Raw genomic sequence first — 15,109 nt, forward strand, 5'->3', positions numbered from 1 at the left:
AAGAATAGGATTTTCCAGAATAAAAACAGCATATGACCGTTTTACTTTAGAAACATGTAATTTGCACAATTTGTAACTTTTGAAGTAATTTGCACTTTTTACGGTAGAATCCTTAAATAGCGAACTCTGAAGGAAGCAAAAGAAATGGTTCGCTATGACCAGTGTTCGTTAAAACTGAAAATGTTGTGGGAACTGGATATTCTGGATATTATTAAATGTGTGATTTCGGAAAGTTAGGTAAATACAGGTAGCTACCGGTTTGTATAGATCAGGCAGGGGCAGGGAGTGAGCTTAGAGGACTATCAAAGAATAAAAATAGGATTTAATGCCAATGACGTCATCAAAGACCCATCTTCCACGACAAATGATGCCGTAAGGCCTGCCTGCGATTTTAGAATTCTACAATCCCGGACAAAAATGTTGAGACAAAATGCAATTTTTGTAATTTTCTACTTTACTTTGCTCCTGTAAATTCGAATCCCTGCCTTTCCCCCCGAAGCAATGTTGGATTTGTAGTTCTATCATTTTTGCTTCAAAATCATGCATTCAACATTGAATTGGGGAAAGGGGAGGCTATTTTTTAAAGGAAAGAGAAAGCATAAAGTTTTCTTGAAAAGTCGCAACTATTTTTGTCCGGGATTGTAGAATAAATTTGATTCTTAATCATTCTAAGGGATCCTTTAGATGCTTGATATTCTAGCAAATAAAGCATGCTCTCATGGGACCTTCTGATTGGGACTAGGGCAAGGGTATTGCTTAATATAACTCGTGAAACATTTCTCGCTGTCAATTACCCTTTGACCTCGTCGTTTCCTTGCCCTTATTCAGCTTGTCTTTGGCTTGGATCAACTACTTTCCCCTTCTCAAACAGGGATGAAGGAAACTAAAAATTGCTGGCCCTATGATGTTAATTCAATACTTCTGTCTTGCAATCGTTGACATTACAGTACTCGAATGACCCGGGCCTTAATCAAACCGTGTTATCCTTTTTTTTGTATATGCCTAGTATTCTTGAGAAAACATATAAGCTTTCTTTCGGAAACATCCTGTTTAACCCATCTCGATGCAATTCGTTTCAGTAAAATGAAACAACAGTCTCCCTTTGCGGTTACACCCTGCTGTACGACTCTAATAAATCAATGTTTTCCTCCCACTATGGCTTCTATTCACCGATAAGTACTGGTTACATATTGCTAGCGTGGTCACCAAAGTGATTTGCAAATATTAACTGAAGCTTGAATCATTTGAACGCTTCTGTCTTACGCAAAACTTGCACTTTACAGAGTATCTGGCGAATGGGAGGTTAACAAAGTTCATTTTCAGTCTCGTATTAGTGATGCTGGATGAATATTATTCTAAATTTTCTCTCAGATTCGAATCCATGCTGCGCAACACATTTATGAACGGTGACCTTTAGCTATGTTACTTTTTACCGCGTCTAATGGCTCTGGGTTTGGTGGTATTTGCAAGAATCCATTTTCACCCGAGTGTTTTCAGCTGTTGTCTTTTCTGCTTTGGATACCCCAAATGCGAAGCGCACAAACCCCCCCCCCCCCCTCTGGATGTTGTTCGAGCTGTTGGAAATTGCGATAGGGGCTTCTTTTTTTCCCTCCCCCTTTTTGTACTGGTAGCCCTAAGTAAAAAACAAGTCTCTCTAATACACGTAACAAATGAAAGAACGCTAATGAATTAAGGGGTCCTGTATGTACCAAGATATTTTAAGAGCCTTCTCATCTTCATAGTTTTAAGCTACTGACCTAGTCTGACTCTACGCCCTTATAAGTCAACCATCAGCCTATCTATTTACTAGAAAACAAACTGTTTATTTGTACGCTGTGCCTACGCCATGAATTTCAAGGTGGAAGGGTCAAGTTCTATACATCGAACTTGAATTTAGTGATTCAAAACAGGGCCTCTATGGAAATGATTTTGCTTACCAAAAAAGTAGGGGGGCATGGCCCCTCTGCTCCCACCCCGGTGGCGTGGGTCCTGGTGTTTAGGTTGCCGAAGAGTTTCCTGTAAATTTAATGCGATCATGAGTACAGCACCCATATATGCTTGTATCATGTCTTCAAATACACATTTGGGGTATTCCCTGAATTATATGCAATCCGCCTTCATGATAGAGAAAAGTTTGCAAAAAGTTGCAATAAGATAAAAGAAAATATAAAGACATCAACAAATTAGTGTGAATTAATTTTCATCGGCCACGTAGTGTATGTCTACTTGATTCGGCAAGATGAGTTTTGTGGTGTTTCATCCGATAACGTGCTTTTATTGCTTTTCAAAATCTTCATTTCTATTCACAGTTTCATATTTTGGAGGAACTAGCCACGAAATTAAGGAGTGCAAAATTAATGTGATTGATATTTGTCCTTAACCAAAGTCAAAACCATGTTTAATCTATCCTTTTCTTGGATGTTATCTCTCAAAAATCTTACGAAATTTCGTGGTTTGCATTGTATTTTCCTAAAGAATAGCCGCGAAGAAAAGACCACGAGTTTATTCCGATGGAAACGAAGAAGCATGTTGATATGAGAGAACAGTTGTTAGAGAAATAGCCATCTATTGGATTGAAATGTTAAAATTTCTGGTCAGTACTGTGGCCTTTGTAGCAGGTAGATTCTCTGTTATAGCCGGAGCTTGTTGTTGTTATTTCATTGTAATTCCTTGTCAAATCATTTTCTTGATTTCTAAATTTTATTTCATAGTTTCTTTTACACAAGCTTAGCGCTGATTCAGGTGCCCACGCTCTTTAAGGAAAACAAATCGCTTTAATGTATACTTTTGTACACTTGCATTGTAAACTTTTTCCAGGTTGGTGTTCTAAGCGCTTGATTGCGCGCTGATCAAAGGCTGGCCTACGGAATGCAATTCGTCTGGAATCTTACTGCTTCTTTGCACATTGAGATGAGCTAGTTTGGCAAATTCAACGTTTTACTAATCAGCCGTGTTCAAAGACTTATTTGCAAAGGTAAGACGGGTGACCATTTTTAATAGCATTGCTGAATAAATCAAATGTAAATTTTGTGTCACGTTGGTAAACGATTCTTTCAATCCTTGCACAAATAGTACTATTTCAATACGTCTCCGTTGCGAAAATTATTTTCTTAAGCGTAGTAAAGTAAGATTCTTTACAGCAACCATTTGAAGATTCTAGTGTCCTATTAAGATTATCATAAGTCTTTCTAATTCTGAAGATCCTTTATAATTTTTATGCTGTTTGATACTGCTGTCATTCTTATGTAATACAATGGCCGAGAATTGTTTAAAATATAAAGAAAGAAATTCTTTTTAACTGTTTTAAGGCTGATATTATCAGAGCATGATTTTTCAGTATACTGTTTGATATTGTTTATTGCAATAAAAAGGTATTAGCGCACCCCGAGCGAATAATTTTTTGCCCATCTCCAAGCAAAGCTAACGAGTGGGCCAATGCTGTTTACACAAACCCTTAAAAGATTTTCACCGCAACCATAGTTTTTTTCTCCACAACGCAAATGCCGCAAAGGTTTTTGGTTATCAAAATGGCTTTGAAAAAAGCAAACATTTGAGTAAACTAAAGCTTTTCGACTGACATTCCTCAGAGTTTAAAGCGTCAGAATAAAGATTGAAAACTCTACGCTAGGAAATATATATACCCAGTTGTGGATCGAAATAGGCCAATCAGAAACGCGAGCACATGACTGTTGAGGTTGCCCAATCAGTGCCGCTTGCCTATAGAGAATGTATTTTTGTTTACTCCCTGATGAGAGACAGTAAACACACCCAGAAACAGTATTTTTAGTTTTAAGCATTTTTTTCGACAGAGTTTCCTACTATCTTTAGGCTTTTGGATAAGCTTTGCTCAACTGTTGTGTCGCGTAGATATGTTACGCACAAAGGAATTGATGTACGGCTAAGCACGTGTTCCTTTCAGTGGTGTAGTGCTATCAACAGGATAAGGAGAGGTACAGGGGCGTAACTTGGCCAATAGGTTTGGGGGGGGTGAAAAGGGTTTCTGCCCTGCAAAACTGAGTGGTGCCCTGCAGACCTCGTAGCAACGGTTTGTCTATGGGTTACTAGTGAAAGCTTTACCAGTGTACACTGGTCTTTACCAAGGACAAACTTCTAAGCAATAAAAACAAACTTGAAACTTCATTGCCTATGAAATATCTATTTCTCTACTTGAGCGTGAATTGTTTCTTTTATATTCACTTTATTTAATGTTGGTTTGCGAAATACTAGCTAATAAACAGCTAATTGGGGGGGGGGGGGTACATGATGTAGACAGTGCAACGAAATTTAGCCCAGTGGGGTAGGATCAAGTTTAGTGAGGTAGGAGGACCCACCATGGTTGGGTCCGACGTGAAGAAAATTTTTGAAATTATACCTTGTAAAAGGGCTAAAAAGCATCTTTCAGACAAAAATTTAGCAAAATACTATTGTGCTAAAAGAACTGATTGTTTATTGAAAATATTATTGTTTATTGGGAAAAATAGGGAGGGGATAACCAGGGCTGGAAAATGTCCGGCAGCGCCGTCAGCGGCGCTGCCAGAAAATTTTTGGCCCAAATTCATTGCAGGAAATTGTTGATGCTTGCCAGGAAATTTTTAGCGTGAAATCTCCATTGCTTGATTTTAATATGAACATTAAATTCATGTTAGATTATTTCTATGGAATGCTGTTTTCTTGCGATATACATACATACTGTATAATTTTTGTTCTGCATTACTAACAAAAAACGAAGATTAGCTTTCAATCATCTGGTATTATAAGCATCTGTTATGCCAAATTTCCGTGCATGATTTTCAGCTACTAATTTAATTCCAGCAAGCTCAAACAAAGTTCATTCCTTTTTTTACATCAGCCATTCTATTTATGTAAAAACACTCAAAGACAGCCAATCTTGTTACGTCAATTGTTTTGAAGGTGAGCATGCCCCAAACCTGTGTCGATGTGTCCATCATTATTCGTATTTTTCTACTGGCACTCGCATATATTTTTCATCACTTGCTTTATAGATTATAAGCGTTTTGGTCTTAAATCTTTGCCTCTAGAACCACCCCTGATTTTAAAATTTTATTTCAACCATTAAAAAATAAAATAGTATTCTTATATGTTGTATGAACTGATGATAAAAATGAGCAGCAAACATGAAACCCAGAGCAAGATGTATCGATATATCATTAGTATGAAATTGATATGATATGAAATTTAATCAAAGTTATTATAGATTTCAGATCTACTTTCTTTAACCTTGAAAACAAACTATGAGTATCGTGCTTGATCACGTTCTCCTTGATCATCTAATACAGTATAAACAAAATGATTCCTGTTCGAATAGCTATGATCAAGATTGCAGGACCAACAATTAGTTCTTTCTAGTGTGACAGTTTGTTTTTAGGACAAATTTTTAAACAAATCAAGCAACTTGAAATATCAATTTCAGTGGCTGGAAACTTTCTCGAAGCTTCACAGGAAATCTTGAATTTTTATTTTGCTGCCAGGAAGAAAAATATCTTTTCAAGGCCTGGGGATGTCATGCTAAAACTCTAGTATTAGACGTTGGGGAAGGAAAGAAACGACAACCTTTCGTTTCAGATTGCACGTAGTTGTGAATGACAGAGGGAGATGTTGTTTTGATTGGGAAAATTTTATTTCCTGAACAGAAATGTGCAGTTTCTTGCATCGAGAAGGCCATGTTTACACATCCAAAATTAAAACATTGCAATGATACAGAAAGTGATTTACTCAATTAATGCAAATGAAAGAAAAATAATAAAAATATACATGAAAAAGTTAGCAATTAGATGAAACAAAATCGGTATCTTAACGATTTATTATGTTTTTTAGTTCATGCACTGTTAAAAAGTAATAGAAAAAATGATAAAAAAATTCTTATCTTGACCAAAGTGAGGGCCTTCAGCCTCTTATTCCCCTCCAGTGACGCCGTGCTTGTCATGAAAATAATTTACAACTTAAATTAACTTGTATGGACTCAACCTTGCCCTCGTAAACATATGCATCAATTTGTGCATCCATTGGCTATGACTTTCGGTTAGAAATGCTTTCGCTTTGCAAATAACGGAGCTTTTCCTGACATATCTGTTCTGTTCTCTAAAATGCAATGTCAGAAAGGGAGGTTCATAATAAATACGATATTTCCATTTCAAAATTCCTAAACGGCTCTTTACGAACTTCAGAGGTGGCATTTCTGCGTGGCAATAAAGCTCTTTATGGCGCCCTGCGAAATCTTCGATTGCCCTGCGAAATCGACTATTTTTTGGATTGGGGGGGTGTTACACGCATTGGTCGTAGTCATTGGGCTAGCAGGGGCTATAGCCCCCCCCCCCACTTTTTTGCAATGATAGGCCAGAAACTTTTTTTGAAGGTTTACTTTAACGCAACTTTGGATAGTTAATCCCTATGTAGTAGCAGTTCTTCTTGACTCAAAACCTTTTTTGCTCATGTTCTAGGTGTTTTATCTTGTTTGATGATATGATGTATTTTCTAACTTGCTTTATTGCTAAATTTATCTATTCTTATAGTTATTGATATCTTCTCTGAACTAGACTGTTTATAGAAATTGAGTATAAATAAGCAAGCGTTTTTGAAGAGGGGCGTTCTAGAGGGCGTGGCCTCAAAAAATTACCGGACACATCCATTTCAGCGCCTTCACTTTTAGACTGGCGCGCTCTCCCTGCCTCCTCCCCCACGCCCGGCGTAGCGATGGCCCTGGCGGCTGATCTCCTTCTTTGTTTAAGCTAAACCCGTGCCTACACGACATATTACATCTTCATGCGAAAATCCGGTTAGTACAGGTTTTCTAGATATATTTCTCTCTTTAATTCTGGTGTATTAATCGATTTTGCTGAAGACAGCAAGAATGTGAAACCAATGGGATTTTCATAATCCTATCGTCCTTTTAACAATAGATTTTTATTTCCACGAATGCGATGATCTCGGCGTCAGGCCGTGATAAACCGAACATATTAGAATGAATCCTTTTTTGAGAAGTTCCCGAAAAATATAGATTTAACATATAGTATTTTTTTGTTAAAACTACTAAAATTTCTATTCATATTTTCAATTGATTTTTTAACATCAGTTTTAAAATAAACTCACTTGTATTTGACTTTTGCGCTTCCTTCATCACGTTAAAAGTACTTTCTACACGGAGATGTAGTGTTTTTATGCCAGGAAGCTTGCATGCAGGTTTAACGAAAACCCGAATTTGAATGTTTGTGAATACAGTAAAAACCCGCATAAAAGAACTTGTTCTTATAAGAACCTTGAGGCTGAATTTTAATCTTTTAAACCTCATAATTAAGAACCCCCAAGAGGCTGTGATTTGGAAAGGTTCTTATATGTATTTTTGAAAAGGCATTTTTACACCCTATTCACACTGGCAAATTAAACCAGCTTAGAGTAAATCAGGTTAGAGTAAATCAGGTTTCCGGTCAGGTTACATTCTAATTGGACAATCTAACAACACAAATTCATTTGATTGGCTTGAAATTTAACATGAAAAAAATGGTTGGTTTAAGTGTGTCTGTTAGAATTTTTGCGGTGGAAAACATTATTAATGTGTGCAAGGCCTGTACGTATATAAGAATCTTGTTAAGAATAGCAGCCTGTTAATTAAGAGCCTATTCAGGCTGCCAGAAAAAATCCTAGTTTCTTTTATGCGGGTTTATACTGTAACTGACCTTATGCAGGCCTTTCAAATTTTAGCAGATCAACTCCAAAAATGCGGAGAGCATCAGATAACAGCCATCAAGCATACTTTACGCCCACTTTCTCAAAACTATTATACGTATTTTATTATTTTTTTCATTTTTATTGTATAATATTTCTCTTTAATTTATTTTCGTGTCTAATTTGAACAAAAACGCTCCCGGTAAAAGGAACAGAATCTATGTGTGTTTGAACAGTCATTGACTGAATTCACTTATACGCCAAAAAGCTGCACAACGATACAGCACAAAAAATTACACACATAAAAAGGTTCCTCTGGCATTGTAATCATCTTACAAAAACTTTGTTGTTGTTGTTGTAACTGGATTTAGACAACGCTGATTTATTGATGATATGCTTACTTAGCAGTCACGGACGTCAGTCTAGCCCGTGGGGATTAGGGGGCTTTCCTCGTTCCTCATTTTCTGTCACCCTACCCTCAAGAATGTTTGGAAACTATTCTTTCGAAAAATATCATTAACAAGCTATGCAGGAGCATCGTGACCGGGGGGATGTGGGGGAGTGTCACACCCCCCCCCCCCCAGTTGTATCTCGATGGGAAATTCCAGACAAAATCCGCTCGGTGGTAGAAACGCTTTAGGTATTTCAAAGACCTTCCTGTCATAAAATCAATTAAGGATCAAGCAAAGGTAGTTGCTCCATTGGTTAAGTATGGTATTCCTTGACATGAATGTAGGTAAACAAGCTAATGATTTGAAGATTTGAAGACTTCTTGTTGGCGCTAAATCTAAAAACCCAGGCCCTCTTTAGATAAAATTGTGCCTTATGTCCATTTCCCCTAACGTTTCTTGGTAGAAGCGTCAACTGCAATTTTCTATGAGCTCCAGATTTTTTTCAACATTCAAAAGGCATTGGAAAGAGGGATTTAAATTGACAAACAGTGCCGCTTGTTACCTAGCTTTCGAAGTAACTGAAAACATGGCATTTTTCAAGACCATGGCGAAATTGTACCAGTTGTTTTTATCTGCTGTTCAATTCGTTTGCAAAAAAAGAATTTTTCAATTTGCTTAAAAGGATGCATTTGCCACTTCTAGTAGCTTGAAGTAAACTGCCTGCTCAAGTTAGGTTCACCATTGCATTTTGGGTAAATTTTTGAATAAAATGAGTTTTTATAAGGCAGAAAAGATACGAATCTTGCAAGCATAATATTTTTAAAGCTGAGCATCGTTAAGTATTTCGGCTAAATGTTGTCTCTGTTCTGTGTGACCCAACGTGTTGTACCACAGGAAAGTTGTTTTGAATTTTTTTTATTTTTCTTGAAAAGACCCCCACCCTCTCTTGGTAATTGTCTTAGCTTCTCGTCCCTCGATAATGTTATTGAAAACATATTGCATGGAAGTGCAAACTAGCCTTAATCTCCAGCTTTCGTTGTAGAAGAAGAATTTAGTCTGCGTAACTTCAAGGTACCTTAGTTGTGCGCCCCCGCAATTACGAGCTTCTTTACACATATGCTATGTTATGGTTAATTGCTCGAAATTCTAATTACCACCAATTGCCGTAGAATTTGTTTTACTAGACCCTCTGGGACCAGCCTGCTCATTCAAGCCAAGCGTAGTTATCGCGTTATCAATTGAGTCCGCTAGAATTGTAACTGAAATCCACATTGCTGTTTAAATATTGACGCGGGAATTGCACGTTCTGTGTTCTTTACAAAATATAGAAATTGTTCCTTTATATTGCTCAAGCTAAGCTGATAGCCCGTGTATTTTGTCTTTATCCAAATAAAGTGCAGAATAGGTACAAAGAATTCGAGCGAAGATTTGATTTCCTGAGGGACTTCACGATTTATTGACAACTCATCGTGTCGCAGCAGCTTGTATGTTTTATTTATGTCTTTTCTTTCCATCGAAGAAATTTTCACAGCGACTGATAGTGGTAACACGTGGATGATTTATCTAAACATAAACACAAGATGTCCTTGTTTCGAGCCGTGGCAAGATGACTACCGCAAGACACGGGGCTGACTGCTTTGACATAATTTCGGTATGATTGTTTTATTATTGCTCGGTTATTTTATATCTATTTTTATTTCGCTGTCAGTTGACGTTTGTACGTTGTACACAGGTATAAACATATATATTCTGTAGCATGCTAGCCTATTTCTTATGTTAAACTTCTAGAAAGTTTTAATTGTGCGTGGGAAGACGGCTTCGTTAAGCCACATGCTTAAACACTATTATTATATTGGCATTATTTTCCTCGCTTATTTTGTATCCACCACATTGACCTAACATGATCTAAAATAAGTATTTATAAAAATCTGCAACAGCATCATGGATCGATCGTGGTGGTGAATCTTTGACAGGAACCTGCAAAGTTTTTGACTTCAAACTAGGAAGCCGCCCATTATCTTTCATGTAATTCACAGGATATTATGGCTAATCAGCGAGAGTTTCCTTGTTTCATAATATCAGAACATGAGCAGGAAATATTAACGAAAAAAGCATACAAAATTTATAAAATAATTTTCATTAAATATTAGATATAGCTTTTAATTATAAGTGAACTGTTCAATACTGGAAACACTATTGTCTTACTTTCTGTGATTGAAGGATATTTCGCTTAAATTATTAACTTTTTAACATCCTTTAAGCTGTGTTAAACGTGTTTTGATCTTATAGCCTGAAATCGTTTACTCTTCTATATTTTGTGTATATATTCACTTGGAGACGTTTTGTGTGATCATCAATTTTAGATAAAGAAGCAAAAAAGAATAGAACTTAAACAAGCGTTAAATATTGTATAACATTTACCAGCATAATTATGTTTGATTGTTACTCTAGACATATTATAGCGACAGCTCGCCATAACAACAAAGGGAAAGTGTTCCTAGTTTACCAAACAAATTTAGGCCCATGTATTTGACGTTAAAGGTTAAAACTTAAAAGACAATTTATTTCAAGTTCAAGAAAATGATTGCGAGAGGCTGCAAATGCCTAATTGCTTGCTTTTAATGTTTTTGAAATGTGCTAAATTGAATAGTGATTTGGTGGTCATTCATCGATTCATCATAGTTGTTAATGTGAGCAAGATTTGTTCATTTTAAGGAGCTTTTAGCTATTTAATTACACTAAATTGAAAAAGGCATTGGTCTATACAGAATAATTGTCAAAATCGCACGGGAGATTAAAACATAGGGCACTCATCTTCTTTCGTTTTTAAATCTCATCAGTATGTTAGATTGTTTCCCTTTATTTTCTTACGAGCAGTTCGTCGGTGGCTCAGAAGATGCCAAAGTGTACCATGTGCGTCATAAAGACACAAGGGAACCACTCACGATGCACGTTGTTCCAAAACAGAAAGAGCCCGTTTCTCAGCATCTTGATTCTTCGTTGGTTGTAGAGGCATTTCGAATTCCATACGCAGTCAGTCTTCGGTAGGTTTAATTTTCAGGAACTGCAATGTTTGCAATACCTTTCATAGATGATAAAATGGACGAACTTAGATTGCACCTTGACTGGGAGCTTTTTTGAGGCGACACTTAATTCAGAGCAAACTTTTATAGTACTGCTATTTCACAAGAAGGTTTTAAATTTATTTTCATTTAAAAATTGCAGGAAATCCCTTTGAAAAAGATATTTCAAAACGCTGTGAACATTAACTGTATTAAGAACGCAATATATAGTGTAAATAATTCATTTTTAGCTTTAGGCCTTTACTTTAATGATTTAAACTTTGAAAAATTAGGTTAGGCAGGTTGCTAGATGCTAAATTTCCTGTCTATCCAACTCATGCTACTCGCTTTGCAAATATCCACCGAAAAGCCGTTTTTTTTTGAAAGCCGAAAAGATTTCAGTAAAACATTTTTAAAGTTTTTTTCAAATTTTGTAGTGACTGAAATGCAAATAAAAATAATCTTTGTGACGTCACACAGAACTATTTCATGTTCCACATCTTCTTTCTTCTTCAAAGAAACGTTTTACCCCTTCTTGTCCTTTATCTTTTCCTGTTAAGCCTGCCGCTGGATTCCTTATAGTAATTCTACAAGCTGTTCCTTCAATCGAAAATGTCATTGTAAGATCCCAAACAAAACGAAAAAAATATAAAGATCCAGCTTGAGAGCCACAGGATTTGACAATCAAAAGAGTTAAAGAACAGATAAACACGTCATAAATTTCTTTTTGTTGTTTATAATGGCGGCACAAATCACCGAACCAATATTTATCGTACTTGGATTGGAGTGTTTCACTGAGCGATAAAAACTTTTAATCGAATCCCGATCCAAAGTAGATTGTTGTGACTTTGTTTATTATTCAGGCTAATTCATTTTTTCTTTCATTATTTACCTGCAAGTTACCTAACTATGCATTTATGCAATCTAAAACAGTTTTGCTATTGGAGTGCGCTAGTTTTCGAACAGAGGTCTCCTCTAAGCGAGATTACGTTTTGTCGACCGCAGAGCCAGTCAGCTGAAAGCGTTAAAGATCGTACCTCAGGCCAATTCAGAAGCAGTATGCCTGGGAAAGTGATACCTTCCACCACTGGCTGGTACCGTCCCAAAGTCAATAGAAAACATTTGTTATTGTTACCCTTTGTTATTCAACGTATTTAAAACAAATACTGTGCACTAGAAAGAAACCCTCTAATGCTGGGGGAGGGGCTGTCGCTAAAGCCTATCTATAAGAAAGATTTAAAATTGGTTTTTTCACATCAGACAGCTGAGCTCGTAATCACCATTTGCCCACTGAATATTACGCACAAAAGTATATTCTCTCGAGATTACAGTTTATATTTACAACAATCTCATTAAATATTGAAGCTTTAAAAACATTGTATATAGCTTAGATTAGACCATTATTAGAATCTGCCGGCGCAATTTGGAGCCAAAGCCTCGTCAAAGACATTCGTATGCTCGAAAGCTTCCAAAGAAGAGTCACAAAATAAGTGCCATCGTTGAGTAGTGTTCTTTACAAAAAGCGTCTTATTGCCCTTTACCTCCCAACTCTTGTATAGAGAAGAACTCGAGGAGATATTATATTGGTTTTCAAAATCATGAAGGGTATCGTCGACTTGAAGTATACAACCTTCTTCAAATTGCGTACAGATAAAACAATTGGAAACGAGCTCAAGATTTTAAGCAAAGGAATCGCATGAGCGAAAGACAAAACTCATTTCGCAAAGAATCGTAGAGTCTTGGAACAAATTACCAGAAATCATTATCAACAGCTCAGCAGTAATAAAATTTTTAAAAAACTTTATGATAGCTTCAGTGCCTTCGGAACGAAATTCATATTGGGGGGGCTGCACATTGTTTTCCTTCTCATTCAGTACACTGTTATAAAGGTAACATATTACAGTTTGACAATTATTTGGGGGGGCTCCCGGTTCCGACGGGCCTGTAGCTTCCATTACGGACACAAACAAAACCTTTAGTGTTTTTATAGGCTGCAAGCCTCGTACTCCCTTACTCAAAAATAGTTATTATTATTGCAATTAAAAACGTTAAGAAATTTGAAATACTAGTAAGATATCATACCATATTATTCCTTTACAGGTACACTTTTGAAACAAAATCCAGGCATTATGCTGTTTTAGACGACATCAAGGAGGAAAGAAAGTTGTACAAATTCTTCCAAGCTCATGGTCCCTTTGAACCTGCTGACGTCACCTTTATAATCGCTGAAATTCTTGTCTCTATCAGTGAACTGCATGCATACTATACGACCTACCAGCAACTAAGCCTGAACACCATTTTCTTCGATGTAACAGGCCACGTGAAACTAAGAAGGGATTTGTTCGAAGTAGTGTACTGGGTCCAAAATGAATGTTTCCGTTGCAGACAAAGTGGCATTTGTAATTATCACGAACAAGCTGCAGTTGGACGGGAGGCTTTCGCAAAAGACTGGTCCGATCTTGGAATCCTGTTATGCCTGCTTTTAACAGGGAGGAAACCTAACAGACTCGATGAAAGCCATATTGAAGCAAGGTAACTTCAAGTTTTGTGTGATGAAAACGATACTAAGCATTTCTGTGTAGAATTTTCACCATAAGTATAAGATAAGTTGCATCGTTTATGAAATCCTTTTCAAAGTAACGTATGACCTCAATTTCTTATCCTAGGCAGTACCGGATTTTTATATCTAATTTTCTTTATAAACTAGACAATGCGTTGGTAAACGCGGTTAACACTTCTGAAATTAATTCATTCATTCCGCTTTCGTAATTCATGATAAAAAATTTCAACCAGCAATGCAGATTCAAACTTATTCATATTCCGTATTCTTCAAAGCGAACTCCAGTTTATCTCATTTAGGTCTGGCGGTCAATAATTAATGAGGAAAGAAGCCTTCGAATTTGATTAGCCGCTGGACATGTGCAAAGTCTTGTACAATTAAGATATACACAAAACGGTGTTCATTGTTTATGGTGCTTTCTTAGGGCTGGCCTTCCTTCCAACCTACCAAAGACTGCAGTTGGCTTAATAAAGGTATTGCTGAACTGGAGAAAAGCACCTTTTACAGCTTCACAAATTCAAGAGCACGAATTCTTCTCAGACGTCGACTGGCAGAAGGTAACTTTGTATTACTTGACTTTAAAGGACATTGTGTCTTCGATGCATATACTAAATTGCAAATCTCTGGGCTGTTTATCAGAAGGCATGATGAATTACGCAACTTCCAAATCGTCTTAACTTTGAAGGTAACAAGTGATAACATGTTAAGCCGTGTTTTAGCTGAGAATCAGAAATATTTTTGTTCGTGGCAAGCCATTAAACATGGAAGAACTGCTAATTGGAGGCTTTTTTGCAACGTTAGTTCTTGATGTGTTGTATAGCAATATATGGGTATCATAGCATTCAACCCGCTCAGGTTCGAACGGGAAGCAATGCAGATATTGAAATTCAGAAAAACAACTCCACGATGCCACATGCTGTTGCAGACAAGCGAAAAGATACCACATCTATTGATACTCAATGCTCTGATTCCGTAATACCATCTTTAGTATTGAGAGCTAACTTTAATAACGAATACGCCAAGCGTGTTAGATGCACTTTGATTGGGCTAGATTTCCAATAAAAGAATAAGCGTCTGGTTGATCGAGTTAATATATAACTGTTTGTAGTATTATTGGATTTCAAGTTGAGTAGTTTGACGTGTCAGTCTTATTGTGTGCTGGATATGAACTGATATGTCTGTTTAAGATGATTCCTGCAGTAAAAAGAATAATACAAAATATTAAGATTATTACGACTGCTTTAACTCTCACTTGATCTTATCAATGTTTCATTTTATCTGAACAAAACATATGTTCAATTACATGGTAAAACTGTAAAAACTAATATTCGTTTACCATTGAGTTATGCTGTATATGTACGCTACGATGCACTTGAAACAATTTATGAGTTGAAAATTCTCCTACAGATTGCTAC

The 15,109-nt window shown here is 36.6% G+C and overlaps 1 protein-coding gene across 5 annotated transcripts in view; it reads left to right on the plus strand.

The window, feature by feature from the left end:
- Window positions 1-15,109, plus strand: part of LOC135681705 (uncharacterized) — a 35,694-nt gene that overhangs the window by 2,211 nt on the left and 18,374 nt on the right. For 3 of the 5 annotated variants that reach the window (XM_089111960.1, XM_089111961.1, XM_089111963.1), the window contains 5 exons: window positions 2,818-2,974; window positions 9,592-9,723; window positions 10,950-11,116; window positions 13,235-13,666; window positions 14,119-14,251. In XM_089111960.1, the coding sequence (XP_088968086.1) occupies window positions 9,679-9,723; window positions 10,950-11,116; window positions 13,235-13,666; window positions 14,119-14,251 (777 nt within the window). In that variant the 5' untranslated portion in view covers window positions 2,818-2,974; window positions 9,592-9,678. Of the gene's footprint in view, window positions 1-96; window positions 2,619-2,817; window positions 2,975-7,826; window positions 9,724-10,949; window positions 11,117-13,234; window positions 13,667-14,118; window positions 14,252-15,109 lie in introns of those variants that run through there. The other 2 variants (XM_089111962.1, XM_089111964.1) reach the window with 2 other exon arrangements.

The sequence above is a fragment of the Rhopilema esculentum genome, chromosome 12 (genome assembly GCF_057945365.1).
Source record: "Rhopilema esculentum isolate cy_ngs chromosome 12, ASM5794536v1, whole genome shotgun sequence".
Taxonomy (NCBI): Eukaryota; Metazoa; Cnidaria; class Scyphozoa; order Rhizostomeae; family Rhizostomatidae; genus Rhopilema; species Rhopilema esculentum.